This window comes from Bufo gargarizans, chromosome 1, assembly GCF_014858855.1.
Source record: "Bufo gargarizans isolate SCDJY-AF-19 chromosome 1, ASM1485885v1, whole genome shotgun sequence".
Taxonomy (NCBI): Eukaryota; Metazoa; Chordata; class Amphibia; order Anura; family Bufonidae; genus Bufo; species Bufo gargarizans.
This window is the reverse complement of record NC_058080.1, coordinates 129855801-129882638: the sequence shown is the minus strand read 5'-3', so window position 1 is coordinate 129882638 and position 26838 is coordinate 129855801. Positions and strand designations below refer to the sequence as shown.

Below are 26838 nucleotides of genomic sequence, written 5' to 3'. Positions count from 1 at the left end.
TTATAGCCATATGTCCCATTGTTACTCTATTATATTAATTTAGCGATTTTAGTGCGTTTAAGGTCTTTTGTTATATTTCTTATTCCAAGCTATCAATTGCTTGTGGTTTGCTCTCTATAGGCCTGCTTGCTATAATACATTGTAGACAATCATATCTCATATTAAAGCTATATTAGAAATATTTTATAAATCTTTTAAAAAAAAACTTCTCAAAAAACTGTTTAAAAATGTATAAAAAATAATCTAAAACCATTATGCAAAATGTTAGACCAACATGAATGTGTGAATGTGAAGCCAAATTCTTGTCATGGACATAGATTCGGCCATCACGACGATAGAAATAGCGCAGAGATAGTTTCAAATAGGAGGCTTTCCTTCTCACTCACAACTATCTTCTCCTGCCCCTCTCAAAATTTTAAATATAATCGAGGATATTGTAAGGGCAGAATGAGATATAATGTACAGCAAATCCATAGCTCCGTTGGGGGTCATTCACTAAAATGTCATAGGTGTAAATTACTGCTCATTCGTAGAAGGTGCCTTCAAGTCAGGTGGGGTAGATGGAATGGGGGGCGGAGGTCTCCAGGCCGGGGGGGGGTTCTTGGTGCTGATAAACAGCCAGACTAGTACTCCTTGCGATCCGAAGGCGTCCACCCCATTATAGAAACCCAAATATTTCCAGTTCGGCATTTAGCCCAGCTGGTGCCAAACTGCCGAACTCGAAAATCCTTCTGGATTCAGCTCTAGACATTCGTGCAATATGATTTCCTCCCCTTCAATGTCGCTCTATCTGTTCAAATGCTGCAAATGTTAAAGTTTTAGGGTCCTGATTATGCATCAATTTAAAGTGTTTGAATAGTACCGTGTTTTTCGTAACCCTTTTTTATGTTGTTTATATGTTCCGCTATTCTGATTTTTAAAGGCCTTTTGGTCCTGCCAATATATTGTTTGGCACATGTACATTCAATTATATAAATAACATTAGAACTATTACATGTCAGGAGACTTTTAATATCAAGGGAGAACGGGTTTTGTGTTGAGTTAATTTGTGTAGTTTTTCTAGCAAAAGATGTATTTTTGCAGTTAACACAACACCCACATCTGTGGAACCCACTTCTTTTTAAAGGGTATCTATAGGAAGTGTTTCTTTTGAACTAAAGACTCTGTAGAATAAAAAACGCATGAATATATATAAAAAAAAGCAGAAGAACCACATTGGAATCGCAATGCATGGAGGAGCTGATTTAACAATACCAGATCCACTGGATCCATCTCGGGTTTACTGTGGAGCCCTTTTGGAAGGTAAAGGAATAAAAGCCGGTCAGTCAGCCAGATCTACCAAAGCCACTGAGGAAGAAGGCAGGTTAACCTTCGAAACGCGTCTGGCGTGGATGAATTGGATCTGGCAATAACCGGCAAAACTGAAATAATAACAGCTCTATATTATTTGCCGTTTAGAGAAAGCGCTTTCAAGAAAAAGGAATCGCAGCCCCTCTGGACATAGTCCGGCAACCTATGGGTAACACCAGGGAGCCTGTGAAACCTAACCACCTGTGCTGTGAGAGGCATGAGAAACGCCTACTACAATCAAAGAATTGAATTGTGAACCTGCGGTAAGATAGATAGAGACAGATCTCTTACTTGCAGCCGGACTTGTATAACCTTCAGACCGGACCACACAGAATCTATATTCAGCAGTAAGGCACTATTGAAATCTGCCCTTAAGAGGTAAGCTTACCCTGTACTCGCGCCACGTGGGACGCCACGGAGTGAACACCAGGAGAGAGCGTGAGTAACAAACCAACACTGCTGAACTTTTGATATTTATCGCTACTATGGTGTTGAATTGAAACCTTTTGGATTGGAACATTTGAATACAAGGTCTATTCCCAGGAAACCTGCAACATTGTAGTAGAAAGGCCCATCTCTAGGAAAACGGCAACTAGTGAGATCCAGCCTTTATATTAATACTGCCGAGCCCCCTGAGATCAAGGGGCAATATATGATCTATTACTGTGACTGTATATTTTATTAACTTGAGCACCGTAACACGTTTTATATTGAGCACGAATCTGTTTGCACATTTATTTCAGCATCAGAATAGATGGTTGGACTTGGATTGACATACTATTTATTATTAGCACTTTTTGCATTGTCTTACTAGCACTTTGGTTTTCATTTTCTGTATTCACAGGGATTCACTCACTATCAGTCACTGTTGTAATCATTGGAGTGCAGTAAGTTTGCCAGTCTACCTTTGCATCCTGGAGACTGGACGGACTTGGTTCATATGTAATATTATTTTATTTGGCCGGGGTGTCAGGCCCTTTGTAGATAATCTAATCTATTCAATTTATCACCAGCAGGATTGAAATTGATTGTGAATTCTCAGTAGCTATATCAGTGAACTGATATTTGATTGAATAGTTTTTTATTATCTATTTTATTGTATATTTACAGTAGGGCTGCACGATATATCGCAAAATTAATCGAATCGCGATAATCGGCAAATGCGATATGGCAGACCAGAAAATGCAACGATTATATATGAAGGGGCCCCGCGCACATAACTGGCTTTGTGTATCAAGTATTTTACTAGTGTGTGAAACAAGCTCTCTCCTATTGAAAACATGGCCAGCCTCTGTACTCACTTTCAGGATAAATGCACTGCAGCGAGGTGGCCGGCCGGCGCGTGACTGACGTCACTTAGTAACGCTCCTGCTTCCTGAAGTGGGAGGAGCGTTACTAAGTGACGTCAGTCACTCTTATGAGGGGGACCAGCATAAGATGCTATATGTGCGTCTTATGCTGGCCCCCCTCATGGCCCTATGTGTCATAGCACACATCCCCTATAACAGCGCCATCCACAGAGCCACCCCATAACAGCGCCATCCACAGAGCCACCCCATTACAGCGCCATCCACAGAGCCACCCCATTACAGCGCCATCCACAGAGCCACCCCATTACAGCGCCATCCACAGAGCCACCCCATAACAGCGCCATCCACAGAGCCACCCCATAACAGCGCCATCCACAGAGCCACCCCATAACAGCGCCATCCACAGAGCCACCCTATAACAGCGCCATCCACAGAGCCACCCCATAACAGCGCCATCCACAGAGCCACCCCATAACAGCGCCATCCACAGAGCCACCCCATAACAGCGCCATCCACAGAGCCACCCCATAACAGCGCCATCCACAGAGTCCACAGAGTCACCCCATAACAGCGCATCATCCACAGAGCCACCCCATAACAGCGCATCATCCACAGAGCCACCCCATAACAGCGCATCATCCACAGAGCCACCCCATAACAGCGCATCATCCACAGAGCCACCCCATAACAGCGCATCATCCACCCCATAACAGCGCATCATCCACAGATCCACCCCATAACAGCGCCATCCACAGATCCACCCCTTAACAGCGCCATCCACAGATCCACCCCATAACAGCGCCATCCACAGATCCACCCCATAACAGCGCCATCCACAGATCCACCCCATAACAGCGCATCATCCACAGATCCCCCATAACAGCGCATCATCCACAGATCCCCCATAACAGCGCCATCCACAGATCCACCCCATAACAGCGCATCATCCACAGATCCCCCATAACAGCGCATCATCCACAGATCCACCCCATAACAGCGCATCATCCACAGATCCACCCCATAACAGCGCATCATCCACAGATCCCCCATAACTATGTCATACCCAGCCGCGTCAGCGGCTCATATGGGAAAATCCAAGCAAATAGACCTCTAGCACAATTCCCTTAAAATATCGCATCGCATATCGTTTTTTTTAGGGCCCTAATCGCAATCGCACAAAATTCCCATATCGTGCAGCCCTAATTTACAGGCCTACAATTCCTTTTAGGAGGTGTTATTTTAATGCATATTAGCATGGATATTTATATAGAATTGTGACCAGGATTTGCATGCTATTTTACATACTGAATATTTTACAATTAAAGATAGTGTTATTGTACTAGATCTGTGGTCCAGTTATAAGAGTGCCCATTCACTTCTTTGTTACAATTTTCTCTTGGTGATTGGAGTGCGACATCAGTTTGGTGCACCTTGGCATTCCTAGTCAGAGGCAGAGCCATCCTATACTCCCTTTGCATTATCCCATCTGGCTCGGGAGTTTTGGACCTTCTGTCTGTCCAGAGGCATCTCCCCGGTCTGCACAATACACACGCGGACTGGAGCTCTCGGTTTCTCTCGGATTCCAGCGATTGGCGATTGCACAGGATGGTCTTCTCATCCATATCCTCCCGCTGGGGTCCCTGCTATATAGATCTGTTTGCATCCCGCTTGAACACCCATCTTCCCAGGTTCTTCAGTTGGCGCCCGGATCCGGACGCAGAAGCCACCGACGCCTTTCAACAGAGCTGGGCCGGCAACCTCTTGTATGCCTTTCGCCCATTTGCTCTGATTCCCCTAGTGCTAACCCGAGACCGTCAAGAGGAAGCCGAATTGATCCTGGTGGTTCCTTTTTGGACCTCCCAGCCTTGGTTTCCTTAACTGCTGGAATGCCTGATCCAGTGTCCTCTCCCTCTCCCAGTTTTTGCAGATCTTTTGGTAGACCCTTCAGGTCTGCCTCATCCTCTCGTCTTGGAAGGAACCCTCCAACTCCTAGCCTGCAGGATTTCAGGGAACCCTGGGACGTCACAGGAGTTTCGGAATCTACTACACGCCTCCTGGAGGGCGCATGGGCCCCCGGCACCAGACGGGCTTATCGAGCGTCCTGGAAGTCTTGAACTGATTGGTTCGTGGCTAGACACATGGATCCCATTTCAGCTCCTGTAACGGAGATCTTTCAATTCCTCACTTCACTGTTCGAGGATGGTAGAGCATATCAGACTATTAATGTTTTTCGCTCTGCCATTTCTTCCTCTCATCAGGGGTTCGACGGATGCCCAGGTGGTCAGCATCCCTTGGTGTGTCGCCTTCTTAAAGGCGCTCGCCTCTCCCATCCTCCTAGGCCCCGTTTCTCGACCACATGGGATGTGGCGTCCATATTGTCCTTATTCTCTTCTTGGCCTCCAAACGCGGAACTTTCTTTACGTCAACTTTCGGCCAAGTTGGTTTCCTTATTCTGTTTGATTTCTTGTAAAAGAGTCTCAGATGTCCGAGCTTTGGCCCACGATGCCCGTTCATTTACTCTGATTGGGGTCATATTCAATATTACGCGGCGCACCAAGAACAACATAAAATCTGTGGCATATCCCAGTTTTCCGGATACTCCATCTCTCTGCCCAGTCGCCTGTCTGAGGGAATATGATTCGCGCACAGCCTCTCACCACGATACTTCACACCCTCAGCTTTTTCTGTCTTACCAACGCCCCTTTCTTCCGGTTACTAGCATCACTCTGGCTCGTTGGGTTAAGTCCTTGGCAGGTGTGGATACTTTGGTGTTTACTGCACATTCCACTAGAGGTGCTTCAGCGACATCCATGGCTGTTGCAGGGGCCAGGTTAGAGGACATAATGAAGCTGGCAGATTGGTCTACATTTCATAAGTTTTATTTTCGTCCTCCTGTTCATGTTTTTTCCTCGGTGGTAAGTCAGCTTTAAACTCGCAATATGAGCCTCTGTGTCATGTAATAAAATTGCATGATTTTCCTAACATATGACATAAAGTCATGATTTTATTAAAGACACGGAGGCGAGTATTGCCCCTCCCTGGTTTTCTTCCCTCCCTAATTTTGGTGGCATCTTTGTTTACCTTTATACCTTTGTTTATATTGTAATTTAAGGATACCTCTGTATGCATTTTTTCAGGTTTGGTACTTGATCCATGGTTCTGAACAGTTCCGATTACTGTTTTTTTTCTTCTTTCTTGTTTTTTCTTTAGGATGAATATTCCCGCAAGCTACGTCTGATACCTACAGTCGTTTTGAGTATCTCCCCAGTTTTGTTCTTCAGTTGGAGAGTTCGGATGCTGTTCCAGTTCAGTTTTGTTTGTGAGAGTTTGGCCTCATGCACACGACCGTTTTTTTTTTTTTTAAGGTCCGCAAAAACGGAGTCCGTAGGTCCGTGATCCGTGACCGTTTTTTCGTCCGTCGGTCTTGCTTGTTTTTTGGAGGATCCATGGACATGAAAAAAATATCTAAGTCAAGTTTGCCATTGAAATGATAGGAAAAAACGGACACGGATCACAGACGCGGATGACAATCTTGTGTGCATCCGTGATTTTTCACGGACCCATTGACTTGAATGGGTCCGTGAACCGTTGGCCGTGAAAAAAATAGGACAGGTCCTATTTTTTTCACGGCCAGGACAGACGGATCACGGATGCGGCTGCCAAACGGTGCATTTTCCGATTTTTCCACTGACCCATTGAAAGTCAATGGGTCCGCGAAAAAAATATGGAAAACGACACAACGGCCACGGATGCACACAACGGTCGTGTGCATGAGGCCTTTAGCGGATGGACCTTCAGAGTCTACAGAGGAGTGTCACCGCCAAAGAAAGAGGAGGAATCTATGCAAAGCAGGACTATTATAGGGATGTTATGTGGGAGGGTCTTGGTTACCATGGTTACTTGTTGTCTTATTTTCTTTGCTGCTATTGGTGGTCAGTAAAAAGAAAAGAAAGCAATATGAGCCTCCGTGTCTTAAATAAAATCATGACTTTACGTCATATGTTAGGAAAATCATGCAATTTGAAATGAGTTTGTCATCCTAAGTTTTCCCTGCATAGTGGGACCCCAGCCACCCTGCTGTGCAAATATCTGCAGTGCCTCTTTCACACGAGCGTGTCCGGATAAGGTCCGGATGCGTTGCGGCAAACCCGCGCGAGTAGGTACGCAATTGCAGTCAGTTTTGACTGCGATTGCGTTCTGTTGTTCAGTTTTTATCGCGCGGGTGCAATGCGTTTTGCACGCGCGTGATAAATAACTGACTGTGGTACCCAGACCCGAACTTCTTTACAGAAGTTCGAGTTTGGGTTCAAGGTTGTGTAGATTATAACCATTTTATAAGGAAAAATAATAGCATTCTGAATACAGAATGCATAGTACAATGGGGCTGGAGGGGTTAAACAAAAAAATAAAATAAATTTAACTCACCTTAATCCACTTGTTCGCGCAGCCTGCTTCTCTTCTGTCTTCAGGACCTGGGTAAAGGACCTGTGGTGAAGTCACTGCGCTCATCACATGGTCCATCACCATGGTGATGGATCGTGTGACGGGCCATGTGATGAGCGCAGTGACGTCATCAAAGGTCCTATTCCTCAAAGAAGAAGACAGAAGAGATGGCGGCTGCGCAAACAAGTGGATTAAGGGGAGTTAAAGGGTTTCTACCACCTCATTTTGACCTAATTAGCTCTCAGACACTAGCGATCTGCTATTGTATTATCTACCTAACAATGCTATTTTCAGGCCTTTGTGTGGATCCGTTTCACAAAAAAACGAACTTTTATTGATATGCTAATGAGCCTCTAGGTGCTATGGGGGCGTCTTTTCAGCACCTAGAGGCTCGGTCTACTCACACGGTCTACTCAGCCAGCGGATGAATTCTCGCGCCTGCGCCGTGCGCGTCTGTATTCGGGATGCACAGACATCTCCACTGCACCTGCGCCGATTACGTCAGAGTGCTCCGAGGAACAGATGGCGCAGTGGAGATGCCGGTGCAGAGAGCGTTCAGACAGTCACTGCGCCTGCGCCGAATACAGACGCGCACGGCGCAGGCGCGAGAATTCGTCCGCTGGCTGAGATGGAGGATGGCATTCTAGAGGAGATGGGCGGGCTTGACGGACGAGCGGGGCAGCATACAGGGTGAGTAGACCGAGCCTCTAAGTGCTGAAACGACGCCCCCATAGCACCTAGAGGCTCATTAGCATATCAATAAAAGTTCGTTTTTTAGTGAAACAGATCCACACAAAGGTCTGAAAATAGCATTGTTAGGTAGATAATACACTAGCAGATCGCTAGTGTCTGAGAGCCAATTAGGTCAAAATGAGGTGGTAGAAACCCTTCAATTTTTTTTTATTTTTATTTTTTTTTTTTTAACCCCTCCAGCCCTATTGTACTATGCATTCTGTATTCAAAATGCTATTATTTTCCCTTATAACCATGTTATAAGGGAAAATAATATAATGATCAGGTCTCCATCCCGATGGTCTCCTAGCAACCGTGCGTGAAATTCGCACCGCATCACTACTTGCTTGCGGATGCTTGCGATTTTCACACAGCCCCATTCACTTCTATGGGGCCTGCGTTGTGTGAAAAACGCACAAAATAGAGCTTGCTGCGATTTTCATGCAACGCACAAGTGATGCGTGAAAATCACTGCTCATGTGCACAGCCCCATAGAAATAAATGGGTCCGGAATTCAGTGCGGGTGCAATGCATTCACCTCACACATTGCACCCGCGCGGAAAACTCGCCCGTATGAAAGGGGCCTAACCCTTTCAGGAGTGTGTTTTTTTTTTTTTTTTTTTTTGCGTTTTTGTTTTGTGCTCCCTGCCTTCCCAGAACCATAACTTTTTTATTTGTCTGTTCACATAGCCATATGAGGACTTGTTTTTTGCGGGACAAGTTGTACTTTCCAACGCCACCATTGAATATTGCACATGATGTAGTGGGAAGCGGGAGAAAAATTCCAAATGGGGTGAAATTGCAAAAAAAAAATAAAATTTATTAATAAAAAAAAAAAGCAATTCCACCACAGTTTTAAGTTTTTTTTTTTTATTTACGACGTTCGATGTGCGATAAAACTGACCAGTTATTTTTATTCTACAGGTCAGTACAAATCCGGCAATACCTTATATGTATAATTTTTCTAGCAGCCTCCTGTCATTCACAAAGACAGGGGCTGCCGCACAGAAGCTTCGGCTCCTCCGATCGCCACACAGGGGAGCCGGGGCATCACCGGAAGCGCGCATTTCTGGTGTTTCACGCGCTCAGATGCCGTGGTCAGGATTGACCACGGCATTTAAGGGGTTAAATGTCCACGATCGGCATTACTGCCGGTTGCGGACATGAGCCGCGGGTGTCTGCTATAATTTTTCTGTCCATTTCAAAGAGGTGAAAATGATAATAGTCCGGTCAGCACCTGGTCCCAATGAGCACTGCAATGGGAATTAGTGAATCCCACAATCAAGTGAAAAGAAAATCCCAGCTATTGTAGCTTGTGTCAAAGTCCAGTACTTTAATTATATTCGAAATGGTACATTTCACTTCGGTGGTCACACATGCTCAGTTTAAAGCTTTAACTGCCATCAGCTATATGCTGCGGCAGTTAGAGGGAAAGAGCTACAGCAGAAAGGACACACTGACTGAGAAAGGGACACACCACCTGAGCTGCCAGCCTGAAGTAAATCTAGCAGAACAAATGGAGCAATAAACGGGGAGATCTCTGGATTGTCATGTACTATATGGTGTCTGATAGTAACTTGCCCATATTTTCTACTATAAAAAAAAATATCTAAAATCTGACCGTTTTCATTCTAGCCAATGAAGCTCACAATAGGTGGACCCTTGCTATTCTGCGAAGATCACTTCTCAGCAATTATGCTTAAAGGGGTTGTCCAACTCTCAAGCATTTTTAAACCCCACAGTCCACCTAGCATGACCCGATTATGGAAGTATACTTACTTGCTACCCGACAGTTAGTCCGACTCCGTGGGTCCATTGCTGTCTTCACTGCACTTCAGCCCCAGCAAGGACAAGAGTCAAGTGCACTCCAGCGATGACATGTCCAACAATGGCACATTACTACAGCCAGTCATTGGCTGCAGTGGATTACGTGACACCCAACCGTGCCATAGGTTTACATGTGGGTATCCAAGCACAGTGAATACAAAAGGGGTTCCACGGAGCCAGAACAAGCGTCGAACAGCAGGTAAGTATGCTTCCCTTGACAGGTTCTTCTTATTTAAAATATACTTGAAAGCTGTACAACTCCTTCAAGAAACATGACACTAAAAACTGAACATTCAACGGTCACCACCTGTACCCCACACCCATCAATCTGCCAGAAGTACTGCATGGTGTAACACTAATTCCAAATGTCAAAGCTTTATAAATACCCAGACTCCTCTAACCTCGTCCCAAAAAGCAGCAGCCATGGATTCATCTAAGCAGCTGCCTAACATTCTGAAAATGAAAATAGTTGAGGCCCACAAAGCAGGAGAAGGCTATAAATAGAAAGCAAAGCATTTTCAGGTTGTCATTTCCTCAGTTCAAAATGTAATTAAGAACTGGCAGTTAACAGGAACAGTAGAGGTCAAGAGAAGGTTTGGAAGACCAAGAAAAAAAATGGTCTCGTACGATTGCTACAAAGGCAAATCAGAACCCCACTTGACTGCAAAAGACTTTCAGGAAGATTTAGCAGACTCAGGAGATGTGGTACATTGTTCTACTATTCAGCAACACATTCAGAAATATGGCTGTCATACAACAGTCATCAGAGGAAAATGTCTCCTGCGTCCTCACAGCAAAATTCAGCGTCAGAAGTTTACAAAACATCTAAACAATCTTGATGCATTATGGAAACAAGTCCTGTGGACCGGTGAGGTTAAAATCGAATTCTTTGGCCACAATGAGAAAAGGTATTTTATAAAGAATTTTATGAAAACCAGACCTATACAATCACTCAGAATTGAGAAAGCTCGTTGGAAGAACGAGTGAAACGTTTTCAAGAAATCTACAGTACGTCCAGTTGCCTTGAATTATTCTTTACAGATATAAGACCTATCCAACCATTAAGCATGGGGGTGGATCAATCATGCTTTGAGGTTGTGTTTGAGCCAATGGCACAGGAACATTTCATGAGTAGAGGGAAGAATAGATTCAAAGACATTCCAGAAAAATTCTGGAAGTAAACATAGCACCAACTATAAAAAAGCTGAAGTTGAAAAGGGGATGACTTCTACAAATGGATAATGATCCTAAACACACCTCAAAATCCACAATAGACTACCTCAAAAGGCACAAGCTGAAGGTTTTACCAAGCCCCCTTATCTGAACATCAGTGAAAATCTGTGGATAGACCTCAAAAGAGCAGTGCATGCAAGACAGCCCAGGAATCTCGCAGAACTGGAAGACTTTTGCAAGGAAAAATGGATAAAAATTCCTCAAACAAGAATTTAAAGACCCTTGGCTGGTTACAAAAAGTGTTTACAAGCTGTGCCAAAGGGGGTGCTACTAGATACTAACCATGCAGGGTGCCCATAGATTTGCGTCGGGCCCTTTTGCCTTTTTATTTTGAAAATGTAAATTATGAAAATAAAAAATAGTTTTTGCTTCAAATACAAAAGGGAATGTGTCATCTTTAAGGGCTGTTTTCGGCGAGCATGTACACTTTGGAAATCACGCGCCGTGTGTGTGAGCATGATTCTCCATTATGAACACTGCTCTTTTCGCAGGAGCGCACAGGAGTATACTGATTTACAATTCTGTGTGTCTCTGCATGACCCACTACAGAATTATACTGACATAATGCTGTCAGTATAATTCAGTAAACCCAGATCATGTAGAGACATACAGCATTATAAATCAGTATAATGCAGTGCGCTCCTGTGAAAAGAGCAGTGTTCATAATGGAGAACCACGTTCATAGTGGACGTGCTTGTCTGAAACAGCCCTAACGGTACGCCTTTTGGAGATCATTTCAACTTGCTTAACTGTTCACAGTAAGAGTAATTTTGACTAGGGGTGCCCAAACTTTTGCATGCCACTGTATATATTTTATTGTCAATCTCATGTGCATTTCCCATGCAATTTGCTTGAAAAGGTTGTGAGCTGTACGTATCAATCAGGCTATATTCTCTGCACACCACCCTACCCCTTGAACTTACATAATCAGCAGTTGCTAGGCAGGTGGGTGGCCTCATTTCTGCTGAGCTTGCACACATCATTAGCAGGACTTATTGGGTCGGGGGTGGGGAATTACAGGATGACATCAGGGGTTAGGCGAGTTTTACAAACCTAATTACATCTTCAGAACTTCTCTCAAGCTATACAACAGTGTTATATGGTTAGTCTCACATATGCGGTAAGAGATCTCTGGATCCTGCATTGCCAGATGGTACCAGAATGCCCACCAGTCCCATTAACTATAATGGGGTGCAGCAGAGATTCAGTCACTACTCGGCAAATCTGCATTTTTTTGTCCAGCCAATTCTCGCATATTTGCCAGGTGGCAAATCGAACCCCTTTATAATTAGGGTCCATTCACACGTCTGTAGTGCATTGCGAATCCGCATTTTTTTTTCCGGAGCCACGGACCGGAAGATCGGCGGCGCGCTCCAGAAATGCGGATGCGGAGAGCACATAGTGTGCTCTCCGCATCTATTCCGTCCCCATAGAGAATGAATGGGTCCGCACCTGTTCCGCAAAGCTAGATCCAGAGAGCTCCGGAAGGCTGTTCTCTGCTAGAACAACCTGCAGGATCTCTTACGGCATATGGTGAAACTAACCTTAGTTTGGAGTGCCAAAATGTGGTTACAGATTCTCTTTAAAGGGAACCACCATCACCACCACAATGGCCTATCCAACCACCCGCAGTAACTCACAGCTGCAGTCATCACATCTCCACTGATGTCTTTGCCTATGGCGTATGCAAAGAGGGTGCTTGAAGCCAAGGGTACAGTGGTCTTGACTCTCCAAGTGAAGCTAACCTTGCCCCGTCCTGCTTCCTTCTGCCGATTGACACCTCAGTGCTTTTCTTCTTCAGATGTGATGAGCCTGAGATGCCACACATACGATGTTCTTTCATTTTCAGTTCAGGTTCCAAATACAAAACAGAATGGCACATGCACCGGATCTCAGACGCACCATTTCTCAAGAAAAAGAGCACTGAGGCATCAATCATGGGGAAAGAGGCAAGACAGAGGTAAGGCTAGCTTGAGCGCCAAGAAGACTGCCCCTTTGACTTCAAGCAGCCCATGCCCGTAAACAACAGAGGGTGAATAGTTGTTTTTGGCAAACCATTCCATTGGATGAAATAGGCAAAGACATCATTTGAGACATGATGACCACAGCTGTGGGTGTTTGGGGGACATTATGGTACTTTAAGGATAATGATAAAATGTTACCTTGCTAATGTAGATTTCCCAGAGCCTGGGGCACCCCTCAGAAGGACAAGCACCTTTCCTACAAACGGTGTCACTTTTTTGGAAGTTTGAGGACCACTGTGAGCCTTATGAATAGGTTTGGTATTCTCAGCAATCCAATGGGTTTGAGGAAAATGGTTATTATTCCAGACATAAGTAGTAGGAGGAGGGTTATAGTGAACTCCTGAGACAGGATCTCTTCTAGATGTCCATTGTGAAGGATTAACAGCTACCGGTGCAATGAATGAAGGATTTACACTGGATATTGGATAAAACGAAGAGGCCATAGGATTCCACTTGGTTTGTGTCTTTGGGGGTGCACTAGGCAGTTTCACATGTGATGTGGATACTGGCCCAGCACATTGCTGGTGTACTGCCATCGGTTTCTCAACACTCCTAATGTTTTCTTGGGAATACGTGGCTCCATAATGAGAACAATTTTGAGAGCTGAACATCATATTTGGTACAGCCTTGCAATCAGATTGTACGTTTTCCACCTCAGTGACACCTGAAGATGTGCCCACTTCACGGTCAACAGAAGTAACATCGGAATCCAAGGCACGTGTGTAATCTTCCCTTTGAAGAACTGCTTTGGACTGATCTATTAAGTTTGTATGGTCCTATGTGGAATGAGGTATTGTCAATGGAGGCAGCTTGATCCAGCTCTGGCTTCACTATATTATGAAGCAATGAGGCGTCTTCACCATGTTCTGTGCTACAAAATGATTCTACATTGTATAAGCCATACTGATCAAGTGCCTCATCTAACAACGTATCCAAGTCATTGCACACAGTCTCATCCATGTATGAGGTGTCTTGCTGTTCTTCTATTTGATTTGGAACATCTTCAAAATTTTCTGGACCCTGCGATTCAGTCTGGAAGTCATCCAGAAATGATGCAACCTCAGCAAAACCTGTTGACTCTTCAGTATTCCCTTTCGAGGCTGTTGAGAGCTCCAGGAGATAGTCCATCACTATCTCAACTAGGTTTAAAACAGAAACAGGTCGGTAGAAATAAGATATTGACACCATATTGCTTTCTAGCTTAGGTTTATAGACTCATTTACATTGTGACATGATATACTCGATATACCAGTGTAGCAGCGTTTCTTACCTTCTTTATATTCACTAAGCACCATCTCAACCAAGGACGAGTCAAGATTGGGGAACATCTCACACATACTGCTAAAAACATCCTTCCTGTTATTGCTCATTGCAGATGGAAGGGGCAGGCTACTTGAGGGAGATGGGATGAATGAAGAGCCGCTGACAGAAACCCTTCTTTTAGGACTTGACGACAAACTCTTCCTTTTTCTAGGCATTTCCAACTTGTATGTTCTTCAGTCTCCCGCTTTATTTATTTCCATTATTAATATCCAATAACACCTGGAAAAGTAATGGTATTATTTGCAAAAGTCTACTACAAAGATTGAGATTTGAGAACAATAAGTTTAAAGGTGTTGTCCCAAGTCATCAGTATCTGATCAGTGGGGTTCATACACCCAGGTCCTCTGCCGATCAGCTGCTGGAGAAGGCACCTGCACTCCTGTGAACACCACGGCCTTCTCACAGCTCACCAAGTGCCGTACATTGTATAGCTGCTGTTATTTGTATCGCAGCTCAGCCCCATTCACTTCTATGGGGCTGAGCTGCTCCTAGGCCACGTGACCGATGAGCATAACGTCACTGGCCTAGGGAAAGCAGCGAGAAGGCCGTGGCACTACTACGAGCGCCACTGCCTTCTTGAACAGCTGACTGGCAGAGGTCCAAGGTGTCAGACCCCCACCGATCAGATACCGATGTTAATCAGCAGTATTAACATCTCAAAAAAAAACGTTAGATCAGTGGAAACAACCCTGATGCTGGGACACTTATCTGATCACCTGTGCAACACATATGGTCATGTAAAGGGGGTTACCCACTTGAGACTTTCGTGGCAGATCCCAAACATATGCCATATGACTTAGGCTACTTTCACACTGGCGTTTTGGCTTTCCATTTGTGAGATCCATTCAAAAGCGGTCCAAAAAGGATCAGTTTTGCCCTAATGCATTCTGAATGGAAAAGGATCCGCTCAGAATGCATCAATTTGGCTCTGATCAGTCTCTATTTCCGCTATGGAGGCGGACACCAAATCTCTGCCTGCAGAGTTTTGCTGTCTGCCTGACGAAGCGGAGCCAAACGGATCTGTCCTGACACACAATGTAAGTCAATGGAAACGGATCTGGCACAATAAAAAATTGGATCCGTCCCCCATTGACTTTCAATGGTGTTCAAGACAGATCAGTCATGGCTATAGAAGACATAATACAACCGGATCCGTTCATGACTGATGCATATGGTTGTTTTATTGTAACGGAAGAGTTTTTGCAGATCCATGACGCATCCGCACAAAACGCTAGTGTAAAACTAGTCTTAGAATTAGAGCACATTCATGACATCAGGAAACTAAAGAGTAGAAAATGTAAAGAAAAGAGCAATTTAATAATCACCCCCCTCAAATAACATATGTACGCGGTGGTGTTACCTTTCAGCAGCGAGCTGCTCTCCTGCAAACTGCGTCTCTGCAAAGTCTAACTTTCTAGCAACTCTTATCAGTTGACAAGCAGCAAGCAAGGTCTTCTGCACAGACTATAGATAGCGGGCGCCCTGGACTGCCAGACAAAGCACTGCACACTAAGGGAGCTCTCACTCACAGCATTTCTGGATAAAATAAGTTTAAAGGACATTACCATTAATATTTCTATATTGCAAGGATATGCCTCCATTGTCTAATAGGTGCGGGTCCCAGAGGACGGAGAGGGGAAATGAACGGAGGGTACACTGCACATGCGCAGCCGCCCTCTATTCATTTCTATAGGGCCGCCCCACAGAAATAAATAGGAGCAGGGGCCACGCGTGCGCACTGTGCTCCCATTCACTTCTATGGGAGCAGCGCTTGGTGGTGGACGGACCCAGGGAGATCCGTGGTCCTCCAGCCACAGCTCTCCCCGCTCCGTTCTCGTTGTAGGTGCGGGTTCCAACTCCCAGCGATATGCCCCCATTGTATGTGATGAGAATACCCCTTCAACAGCCCATATGTGAAGATTCTATGTCATTTTTGTATTTTTTTTAAATGGATGGACGGTTTTCTGAAGTCCCTCCATGTAGTCTAATTCCTGTCCCGGCTCTTTTGATTAGCACAGCAAAGAACCTCACTCACCTTTCTCAGTCCGACCATTCACTGGGACCTGAGAGGGAAGGGGATAAGGGACTGATAAGCACAGCTCTCCTCTGTGGCCATCTTTATCTAGGCCTATCAAGAAAACAATAGAGTTGTCATAATGCTATCCTAAAGCCCGAGCGTTCATATGCATGCTAGTTAGTGATCGTCTGGCAGTGTAATACTGCCGCCGACTGCCCGATGAAAAAGCAAATGCTTGATTATCGGGCAATCCACGTCTTTTGACATGTAAAAAAAAGGTATCATTTACAGACAGAAGATCCTGGCGTCTAATAGCGATCTGCTGCTGGCAAACCTCTATACAGCATGGGGACGAGCGATGGCATAGCTGATCGCTGAATGTAATAGCAGTGGTCTCCTCCACTAGCGAGCAGGCGATTGCCGGGAAGGATCCTTCCCTCCGGACAATCGTCTGCCACATCAGGCTGTGTAATACAGCCTTAAGTCTACCAATCTACTATTTTATTAACAGATAACATCCTTCCCTCACAGCTGCAGTAAAATAACAATGGGTTTCCTATCATTATAGGAGTTTTATCTCTCTGTGCTGACATCTAAAGAAGGACAATATTTTAGATTACATCTCAATGGTATAGTGCTGCTAAAATGAAAGAGAAAAACAGCTAAAAATACTTTAAAAATGTTTTTTTTTTTTTTAAATAGCCCTATGGACAGGACTGCTGTGTGGACAGCACAAAGGACTTGGCCAACAAGAGACAATACCTTTTGTAATATAGAAAATGTTGCCGAATATTAACAGACTATATTAGTACCGTATTTTTTCGCCCTATAAGACACACCTTTTTTGAGGAGGAAAATAGGAAAAAATATATTTTTAACCAAAAGGTGTGCTTTTGGTGGGTTTTGAACTAATGGTGGTCTGTGCATGACACTGTTATGGGAGGGATCTGTGGATGGCACTGGTATGGGGGGGGGGGATCTGTCGATGGCACTGTTATGGGTTGGGGCATCTGTGGATTACACTGCTATATATGTGTCATCCACAGATCCTGTCCACACAAGATATTTCTGTGTTATTTGGAAAGTCTGATTGCTGGTCACATGACACAGCTGAGAAGCAGAAGGGAGGGGATAACAGGTCAGAGAATAAAGATTTTTTTTTTCTTCTTTAAATACAGTTCAGAAGGGTAGTGTTTTTAAAGGGGATGTCTGGGATTGGGGACATTGTTGTGTGTGTACAACAGTCCCCTAAATATTACATTCATGCCTGTCCTACCTTTACCAGACATTTCTGATGCCCCTTTTGCAATTCACAAAATCTCAGCCAGAAGTGCAGTTTTTCTAAGAGTCAGTGACGTACCGGGTCCCTTTCTGCAGAGCGAAGCCTCTTCTTCCGCTTCGCAAGGAGCCCGGTGACGTCACCGTCAGCCAAAGTAATTATTCACAGCGCATGGATGGGCTGTACCTAGGCAGCAACAAACCGCGCTAAGCCGCACCCATCTGGTTTGGTGAAGTCACCGGGCAGTGCGCTTTATTATCAGTGAAGGAGGCAGAGCACTTTGCTACTTAGGATATGTGCGGCAGGAGGCAGCATAGGAATTAGGGGGGCAGATGCACGGAGGAGCAGACAGACACCTGAAACCACGCGATGCTGCGCGGGGACCCAGAAGGCAGTGTGGCAGGAAGCTGTCGGAGCCCTGCTGATGTCGAAAAATACAAAAAAACATCTGGGGAGACCTTGAAACAGCTATTAATAGACAGTAAACTGTTTTGAAAAAAAAAAGATTTGATCCCGGACAACGTCTTTAACACGAAATCGAAGGGGAGGACACAGGGGCACAACCTGAAATTACACCTGAGAAATTATCTTACTGAAGCAGATGCCTTGAACAAACATCCAGCAGTAAGTGACTGTAATCCTGTCTGGGATAACTACGCGTCTCTTCTAGGACGACAGACCGGATGGACCATGTGCTCGATTTGTCCTTGTCCGTCTTCTGTTTCTAATTGCTGATCAAGGGTAGTCCTGAAGATAGGTCTTCAATATCCAAGTCCTAGAAAACCTCTTTAAAGGGGTTGTCCGGGTTCAGAGCTGTACCCGGACATACCCATAGTTTTACCCAGGCAGCCCTCCTGACTTGAGCATCAGAGCAGTTCATGGTCCGATGCTCTCCCTTGCCCTGCGCGATATCTTTTATTTACAATAACACACTGATGGGCAGAGGCTTCCGCCCGGCAGTGTGTTCGGTGACCTCACCGGCTCTGATGGGCGGGCGTTAGCGCTGACCTAGCCGTTTTACGGGCTAGGGCAGCACTAAAGGCCGCCCCGTCAGTGCCGGTGACGTCACCGGACTCACTGCTGGGAGGAAGCCTCCACCTGGCAGCCCGAAACGTCACCGGAACTTCACAAAATGGTTGCTGCATCCAGGTGGATTGGCGGCCATTCATGGGTGCGAGTCCATCCATTTCTATGGGATTAATGCCTAAGATAGGAATACCCTGCTCCACAGTATGTGTTGTTATGAGGAAAAGCCCATGTGAACGCTGAAGCATCGCTTAAAGAAGCAGTATGGCTCCTCAGCAGGAGGTTGTCACCACTGAGTATACACTGGACCCCAGCTATAAGTGGGCTGCCTCCAAGACTACAACTCCCACAATCCTTTACAGCCAAACTCGGCTCTACGGCTTTCCCTCGGCGGACACACAAGTCCCTGTTAGCATTTACCTCCCGTACAGCACACTCCGCCCCCTCCACCGCCCGACATGTACACCTAGCGCCGTCCACCACACAGGAACTACGGCGAACCAACACACCGAGCACATCACGTGATCCTACCTTCACGTACATAAACAAGGTGAAACGTGCTGTGCCGGACAACAGCAGTGTGGGCGCCGGAGCTCCTTACCGCAGAGCGCCCTCTTACGGCCGGGAGGTCTTCACACTGTGCTCCCTGTGGAAGGTTACAGCCTGGCTGCCCCGTGCTGCTGCTGCTGCTGCTGACCATTGGAACAGTAGTTTTAGCTTCTGTGTAGTTTCAGGTTTTCGCCCATAGAAACATTAGTGAAAGTCTGCATAAAAGTAATTAAGGGCAACCACCTGGAAGAATTCTGAGTAGACATGATTTCATTTACTAAGACTTAGACATACCGATGCGCACTAGGCCACGCCTCTAGCTCCGCCCAAAATATAAATAAACACCCAATCCCACCCAGTCCCTAATTATTCCCCCTTCATACCACCGAACACTATTTATGCCCACATTGTGTCTTCATAGAATTATGCCCAGCTGTGCCCCCAGTAATATGCCCACATTGTGCCCCCCAGTAATATGCCCACATTGTGCCCCCAGTAATATGCCCACATTGTGCCCCCAGTAATATGCCCAGCTGTGCCCAAATATGCCAACATTGTGCCCCCAGTAATATGCCCAGCTGTGCCCCCAGTAATATGCCCACATTGTGCCCCCAGTAATATGCCAACATTGTGCCCTCAGTAATATGCCCAGCTGTGCCCCCAGTAATATGCCCACATTGTGCCCCCAGTAATATGCCAACATTGTGCCCTCAGTAATATGCCCACATTGTGCCACCAGTAATATGCCCACATTGTGCACCCAGTAATATGCCCAGCTGTGCCGCCCAGTAATATGCCCACATTGGGCTTCCAGTAATATGTTGTGCCCTCCCCCGTAATATGCCCACATTGTGCCCCCCAGTAATATGCCCACATTGTGCCCCCCAGTAATATGCCCACATTGGGCCCCCCAGTAATATGCCCAGCTGTGCCCCCCGTAATATGCCCACATTGTGCCTCTCACAGAAAGTAAAAAAAAAAATAAACACCACATACTTACCTTCTTCCTAGCAGCAGGACATTGGCTGCTCTGGTCTGTGGAGGAGGCAGAGCCGAAGCTGATTGTTGGCCGGCCCTGCACAGACCAGACGAGTGGAGAGCCGGCAGGGGGTTGAGATGATGGAGCTGGGAGCCAATGCCTGCTCTCTGCTTCATCATTACAGGCAGTTGTCTCTGCTTCCTATGGACGCTGAGATAGCTGCCAGAAAGCAGGACAGCTACTGAAATCCGGAACTCTCCTGCCGGATCCGGCACGGTTGGGAGGTATGTTTAGAATTTAGAGCCTTCAATTGTTTAAAGGGCTTGTTTGAGATTTTACTAAAGTTGTTTAAAATCTGGAAATGGAGTAAAAAAAAAAAAAACGACTTGAGCTGTTACATTCTCCACTAATATGGCACCTGTTTTGGTAGTCCTCACCAACCCTGCACTTGTATTTAGGGGTTAATTGTATTCATTGGTGGCGCAGTGGTCACAGACCCCTTCTCCCTTCCTCAGTGTTATAATCATTGGTGACCCAGGGGCCAAAGGGCCCCCCCACCCTAAGTATTTTCATTGGTGCAGTGGCAGCTTCCTATCTGAGCCACAGCAATGAAATCGTGGGGCTCTGATTGGTTACCATGGCAGCCAGGGAGCAATTTAAGCCATCCACGGCTGCCATGGTAAGCTCCCTTCCGCTGTGTGCACAAAGCCCAGCGCAGCAGGGACAGTGTGAGATCCTATTCACCCCACAAAAGGGCTAATAGTTATTAAATAAAAAGTTTTAAAAAAAAACACGCAAAAAAATTAAAACGTTTAAATCATCCCCTTTCCCAATTTTACATATACAAACAATAATAAAATATATCAGATATCGCAAAGTCAGAACTATTAAAATATTAAAACATATCTCCAATGCGGTGAACGCTGTAACAGGAAAACATATTTTTTATTTTTTTAGGTGTTGAAATCAAGACAAAATTCTGGTATCATGACATCCCTAGTCACATGGGCATAACTGTCATCTCAGGTTCTTTATCTCACGCGGCTGTGAACCCCCGGAGCCAGGAGACCCGGCACGCAGACAGCTGCTGGCTGTAGTGTGTGGTGACGAAGACCCATATGGGAAGCACTGGTCTTTAGTAAATGACCCCAATGTTTTTACTGAAAGCCATGTTTATGATCCCAATGTGCCCTTTCTGACAATGGGCACACTGCGAACAACCCATTTATCAGCTAGCATGTCCCATTTTCTATGGGAGCGCCAATAGCTGAGCACTGCTGTCTCCAGCACTCCCATAAAGAATGAATGGAGCAGCAGGGTGGATGCCAAACCTTCCGCTCCATCAGTTTGAGGGGAACAGTGACCCCATTCTTGGTGGGGTAACTAAGAGATATTACTGTATGGGGGCAACACGGAAACATGAGTACACGTTTTGAGTGTTTTTTCTTCAAAATGGATATTTATCGCAATATATCTCATTATCACGATAAATTTCACAATATCGTTATCGTGGGAATACTTTTGATACGCCCATCCCTATGCTGACCTAACCTGAGGATAGGAATAAAACGAGATTATGACCAGCGTCTTCCTTGTGCAAGTTTTCAGCCTAACACAAGCCATAATAAACGCCACACAGTGTGAACTTCTACGCCTCCTCCACAAGGGGTTGTACCAATAATCACCAATAAAATACTTGTATATAGGTTATAACAAACTAAAACCAATCATCGGTGTCTATATAAATGAACATTTTATCCTCCCCATTCATGGAGCCCCTTCTTACATCTTCTCCCAGGTGTCATCCATATACATGTGAGTTGCAGCATGGCCGCCGCATGTCTCTTCAGCGTGATCAACAATCCACTGCGCATGTCCTTGTCCTACATGTCGTACGTTATATTCACCGGACTGCGCATGTCACGTCGCGTCTCTCTTTACACAACTTTATTGATAGGGACAACAGGATACATTAACCTCCATTCCTCTTCTCCACCACCATATACACTCTTCTCTTTATAGGTGTCAAATACCGACACCCTACAATAAATCACAGCACCACTAAATCCCGTCCATAACATGGCTCCCAATTTGTGTGCTTTTTCCATATATAAAAGGGGGAGATCGTAGACCACCACTTTTGTCTCCATTATATCATGTCTCCATCCCACTATTCTTCGCTGTGGAGACATGCGCCCAGCATCGCCAGTCCTCAACTCACTGTAATCCAAAAACAAAAGAGAGGATAAGATAAACAGTTAGTGAATATTCCCAGTATATCACCTACCGTGGTTAAAATCCTTCTATCACTCAATATAGAGAAATATAGAACAACCCCCATAAAACTACATATACTAAGGCCCTAAAGGTGACTTACATTAAACTCTAAATTCAACCCCTTCGGTTGTAATGTTTCTAAAGTATATATCCATCTCAGCTTTTTTCCGCAGAAGGCCCTCTCTGTCTTCACCTCTTCGAAGTAGAGGCACAGAGTCAATAATCCTGAACCTCAACTGGTTAATAGAATGTCCCTTTTCTTTAAAATGTTTCGGAGTTGGTAGCTCCATCATCTCCTTTCTGATTCCAATTTGATGTAGCATCATTATATACATCTATAAGACACAGTGAAGGTTTGGATGCCGTTGATGTGGCGCTGGCCGACTCGGGATGTGCTCCACCCTGTGCACGGCTGATCCTCAGACTGCTTGAGGTTTCCTCTTTGGGAACAACCTCTATTGGCAAAGGAGGGGCACGGCGATGGGGTCGAACGTGGCCCAAACTTATGCCAATATTTTTATGGGGCGGTTTGAGTATCAGTATGTGTACGGGTCTAACGTCGGTGAGCACATCCTGAGTTGGTGGCGCTACATCGACTATATGATATGGAAAGGGGATGAGCATAGTCTGATTGAGTTTTATTATTATTTAAATCATTGTGTGGACGGTTTGTCCTTTACCATGACTAAGTCACAACAGTCAATTCAATTTCTGGATGTACGTGTATATTGTGGAAGGAGATGTGATCAAGACAGATATTTTTATGAAGCCAACTGACAGAAACAATATGTTATACTATTGGAGTAACCACCCAAAACATATGTTAGACTCTTTACCTTGGAGTCAACTTCTGAGGGTTAGACGTATTGTAGCAGATGAAGAGAAATTAGAATAGAGGAGATGTGTGCCAGGTTTCTGCAGCGAGGATACCTGGATGGCCTGGCGAAGGAAGGTAGAGATAAGGAAAAGAAAAAAGATAAGGGGATGCGCATACCTTTTGTTTCCACATTTGGTGGATTGAACCCCAAATTAGCGCAAATTCTGAGACAGGATTGGATTGTGTTGGAAAAAAGTTGTCCGGGGGTCAAGGAGTTTAAAGAGAAGCCTATAGACGGAATAGAAATTTGAAAGACAGACTAATTAAATCGGATATTGGGCCTCTGAGGAAGGATGGACAGATGTTCCTTATGACGCCTAAAAAAGGACATTTTCCATGTTTGGGATGCTGTAATTGTGGGAACATGTTGAAAGGTGATACATTTGCCCATCCGTATAATGGAGAGATTTACAGGATTAAAGAAAGATACACATGTAGATCAGACTATGTGGTGTATGTGATACAATGTCCTTGTAGTCTGCTCTATATAGGAGAGACAGCTATGGAGGCTAGAGAGAGAATCAACAAACATAAAAGTACGATCAGAAAGGAGATGATGGAGATACTAATTCCAAAACATTTTTAAGAAAAGGGACATTCTATTAACGAGTTGAGGTTCAGGATTATTGACTCTGTGCCTCCACTTCGAAAGAGGTGGAGACAGAGAGGGCCTTCTGCGGAAAAGAGCTGAGATGGATATATGCTTTAGAAATATTACAACCGAAAGGGCTGAATATAGAGTTTAATGTAAGTCACCTTTAGGGCCTTAGTATATGTAGTTTTATGGGGGTTATTCTATATTTCTCTACATTGAGTGATAGAAGGATTTTAACCACGGTAGGTGATATACTGGGAATATTCACTAACTGTTTATCTTATCCTCTCTTTTGTTTTTTGATCACAGTGAGTTGAGGACTGGCGATGCTGGGCGCATGTCTCCACAGCGAAGAATAGTGGGATGGAGACATGATATAGTGGAGACAAAAGTGGTGGTCTACGATCTCCCCCTTTTTTATATGAAAAAAGCACACAAATTGGGAGCCATGTTATGGACGGGATTTAGTGGTGCTGTGATTTATTGTAGGGTGTCGGTATTTGACACCTATAAATAGAAGAGTGTATATGGTGGTGGAGAAGAGGAATGGAGGTTAATGTATCCTGTTGTCCCTATCAATAAAGTTGCGTGAAGAGAGACGTGACATGCGCAGTCTGGTGAATAAAACGTACAACATGTAGGACAAGGACATGCGCAGTGGATTGTTGATCACGCTGAAGAGACATGCGGCGGCCATGCTGCAACTCACATGTATATGGATGACACCTGGGAGAAGATGTAAGAAGGGGCTCCATGAATGGGGAGGATAAAATGTTCATTTATATAGACACAGATTAAGGTTATAACAAACTAAAACCAATCTACAAGTATTTTATTGGTGATTATTGGTACAACCCCTTGTGGAGGAGGCGTAGAAGTTCACAGTGTGTGGTGTTTATTATGGCTTGTGTTAGGCCGAAACGTTGCCTGTTTGCTGTGTTGATCGGGAATAAAAAAACTTGCACAAGGAAGAGGCTGGTCATAATCTCGTTTTATTCCTATTACTTTCAGCAGGAAGGAGTCTAACCACTGGTGACCGTGACGCTTCCAGAAGGTGGGACGTTGGTGCTGTCCTTGATATAAAACTTTCCTTACCTGAGGATAGGTCATCTTAGATTTACCTAAATAACCTTTTAAGGGCCTGTTCACATCTGCATCAGGGGCTCAGCTCTGGGCTTCCATCACAGATTGTGTTATGAAAATGCATGCAGGGGTGTTTGCTCCACCATTATAGTCAGTGGGGTCTGTTTGGCTCCGTTCCTCTCAGTTATGCGCCAAATTCGGCACTTCTGTTATTTTTGTAGCTGTGCTTCTGTAACGGAGTAACAGAAATCAATAACGCTGTTGTGAAGGAGGCCTAAGTGAATTAAGTTGAGGTACAGTAGTAGGGGAACCACTTGCATAACTCCAAAAGGAGGACATCATACCCAGGACAATGGGGCATGACACGGCAAGGACAGAATGGAAACCCTAATCTATATAATGCTGTCAGCCAAATTACACTAGGAATCTATAACAAATGACTATTTCAATCACCAAACTTGACATCTACTTGTGATATTATCTCCTTTCCTCTCTGCCTCCAAGAGTTCCCTATTGGCTTGGAATTTGTGGTCCATATCTCTACATCCTTCTGTGAGGGTCACACAGATCTGAAGTTCTGCCTGGACACTATCGACCTGAAGACAATTTCTCTCATTTTCAACAGGCCACCCCTCTGCGCCTGCAATTTGCCCCCCATGTGCCACCACTCTGCACCTTCAATTTGCCCCCCATGTGCAACCACTCTGGTCCGCGTGGCACCTGACCACTCTGCCTGCCCCTCATACAGTAAATCCCTCCACAGTATCAGCCCCTCATACAGTAAATCCCCCCACAGTATCAGCCCCCATATAGTGAATCCCCCCATGGTATCTGCACCCATACAGTAAAGCCCCCCAAGTATTTGCCCCTCTCTCAAGGTATCCCCCAGAATATCTGCCCCTCTCAAAGTGAAACCCCCCACAGTATTAGCATCTAATACTGTGAATCCCCCCCAAAGTATCTGCCCTCATAGAGAATCTCCTCACAGTAAATCCCCCATAGTATCAGCCACTAATACATATGTGAATCCTCCACAATAACAGTCCCTCATCTCATATTTGGGGTCCCCTTTTTCTCCTGACTTCTACTTGCTGCACACGGCCTGGCCACTGCTGCTTCTCTCACTCTCAGACACTAGAGTGGTGCTGCCTGGAGCACTACTGCGGATTGGACCACTGTGTTTTCCCACTTTTTTTACTCAGTAAAGTTAACTGTTGGTTACCGCACCTACTGCACAGCGCATTTCTGACTCACTTGTAGCCACTTCGCACCAGAACATATGGTACATGAGCCCGCTCAGAATATTTGATTGGCAAAAATGGCAATGCCATTTTCATATTATTCATGTATGCATTTAATAAGGCCGAGGGCATTACTGTGCAGATTACGCCTGAAGTCTGTAAATACACTCACCGACTTCCTTTTCTTAGGTCCTTAGGACATCTTATAAACGCCATTATGATGAAGGGCAAGTACACGGTGGAGGCTTCTGTAGAGAGGCACAATGCCAGTCATTAAAGGGCTTCTGTCACCCCACTAAAGTTATTTTTTTTTTTTGGGCTAGTGAAATTAGTTATATTGCGATATTAGACAATATAATTGTGTTACTTACTTTGATCCAGCAGTTTCTGCAAAAAACAAAGTTTTATAATATGTAAATTCGGTCTCTACCAGCAAGTAGGGCGGCTACTTGCTGGTAGCTGCTGCAGAAATCCGCCCTCTCGTCGTGTTGATTGACAGGGCCAGCCGGGATCTCCTCCTCCGGCCAGCCCTGTCGGCATTTCAAAAATCGCGCGCCTCTGTGGATTCGGCGCAGGCGCTCTGAGATGAGGAGGCTCGTCTCCTCAGCACTCCCTCAGTGCGCCTGTGCCGATGACATCACCGAAATAGAAGACGTCATCGGCGCAGGCGCAC

General features: G+C 45.1%; 1 protein-coding gene across 1 annotated transcript in view; it reads right to left on the bottom strand.

Annotated features, from left to right (window-relative positions):
• The window catches only part of N4BP2 (NEDD4 binding protein 2), a 74997-nt gene extending 55919 nt beyond the window's left edge, over window positions 1-19078 (bottom strand). Inside the window, 5 exon segments of the mRNA XM_044298488.1 lie at window positions 13058-13607; window positions 13609-14058; window positions 14190-14461; window positions 16278-16370; window positions 18985-19078. Of these exon segments, the coding sequence (XP_044154423.1) occupies window positions 13058-13607; window positions 13609-14058; window positions 14190-14397 (1208 nt within the window). The 5' untranslated portion in view covers window positions 14398-14461; window positions 16278-16370; window positions 18985-19078.
• Window positions 19079-26838: the final 7760 nt, after the last annotated feature.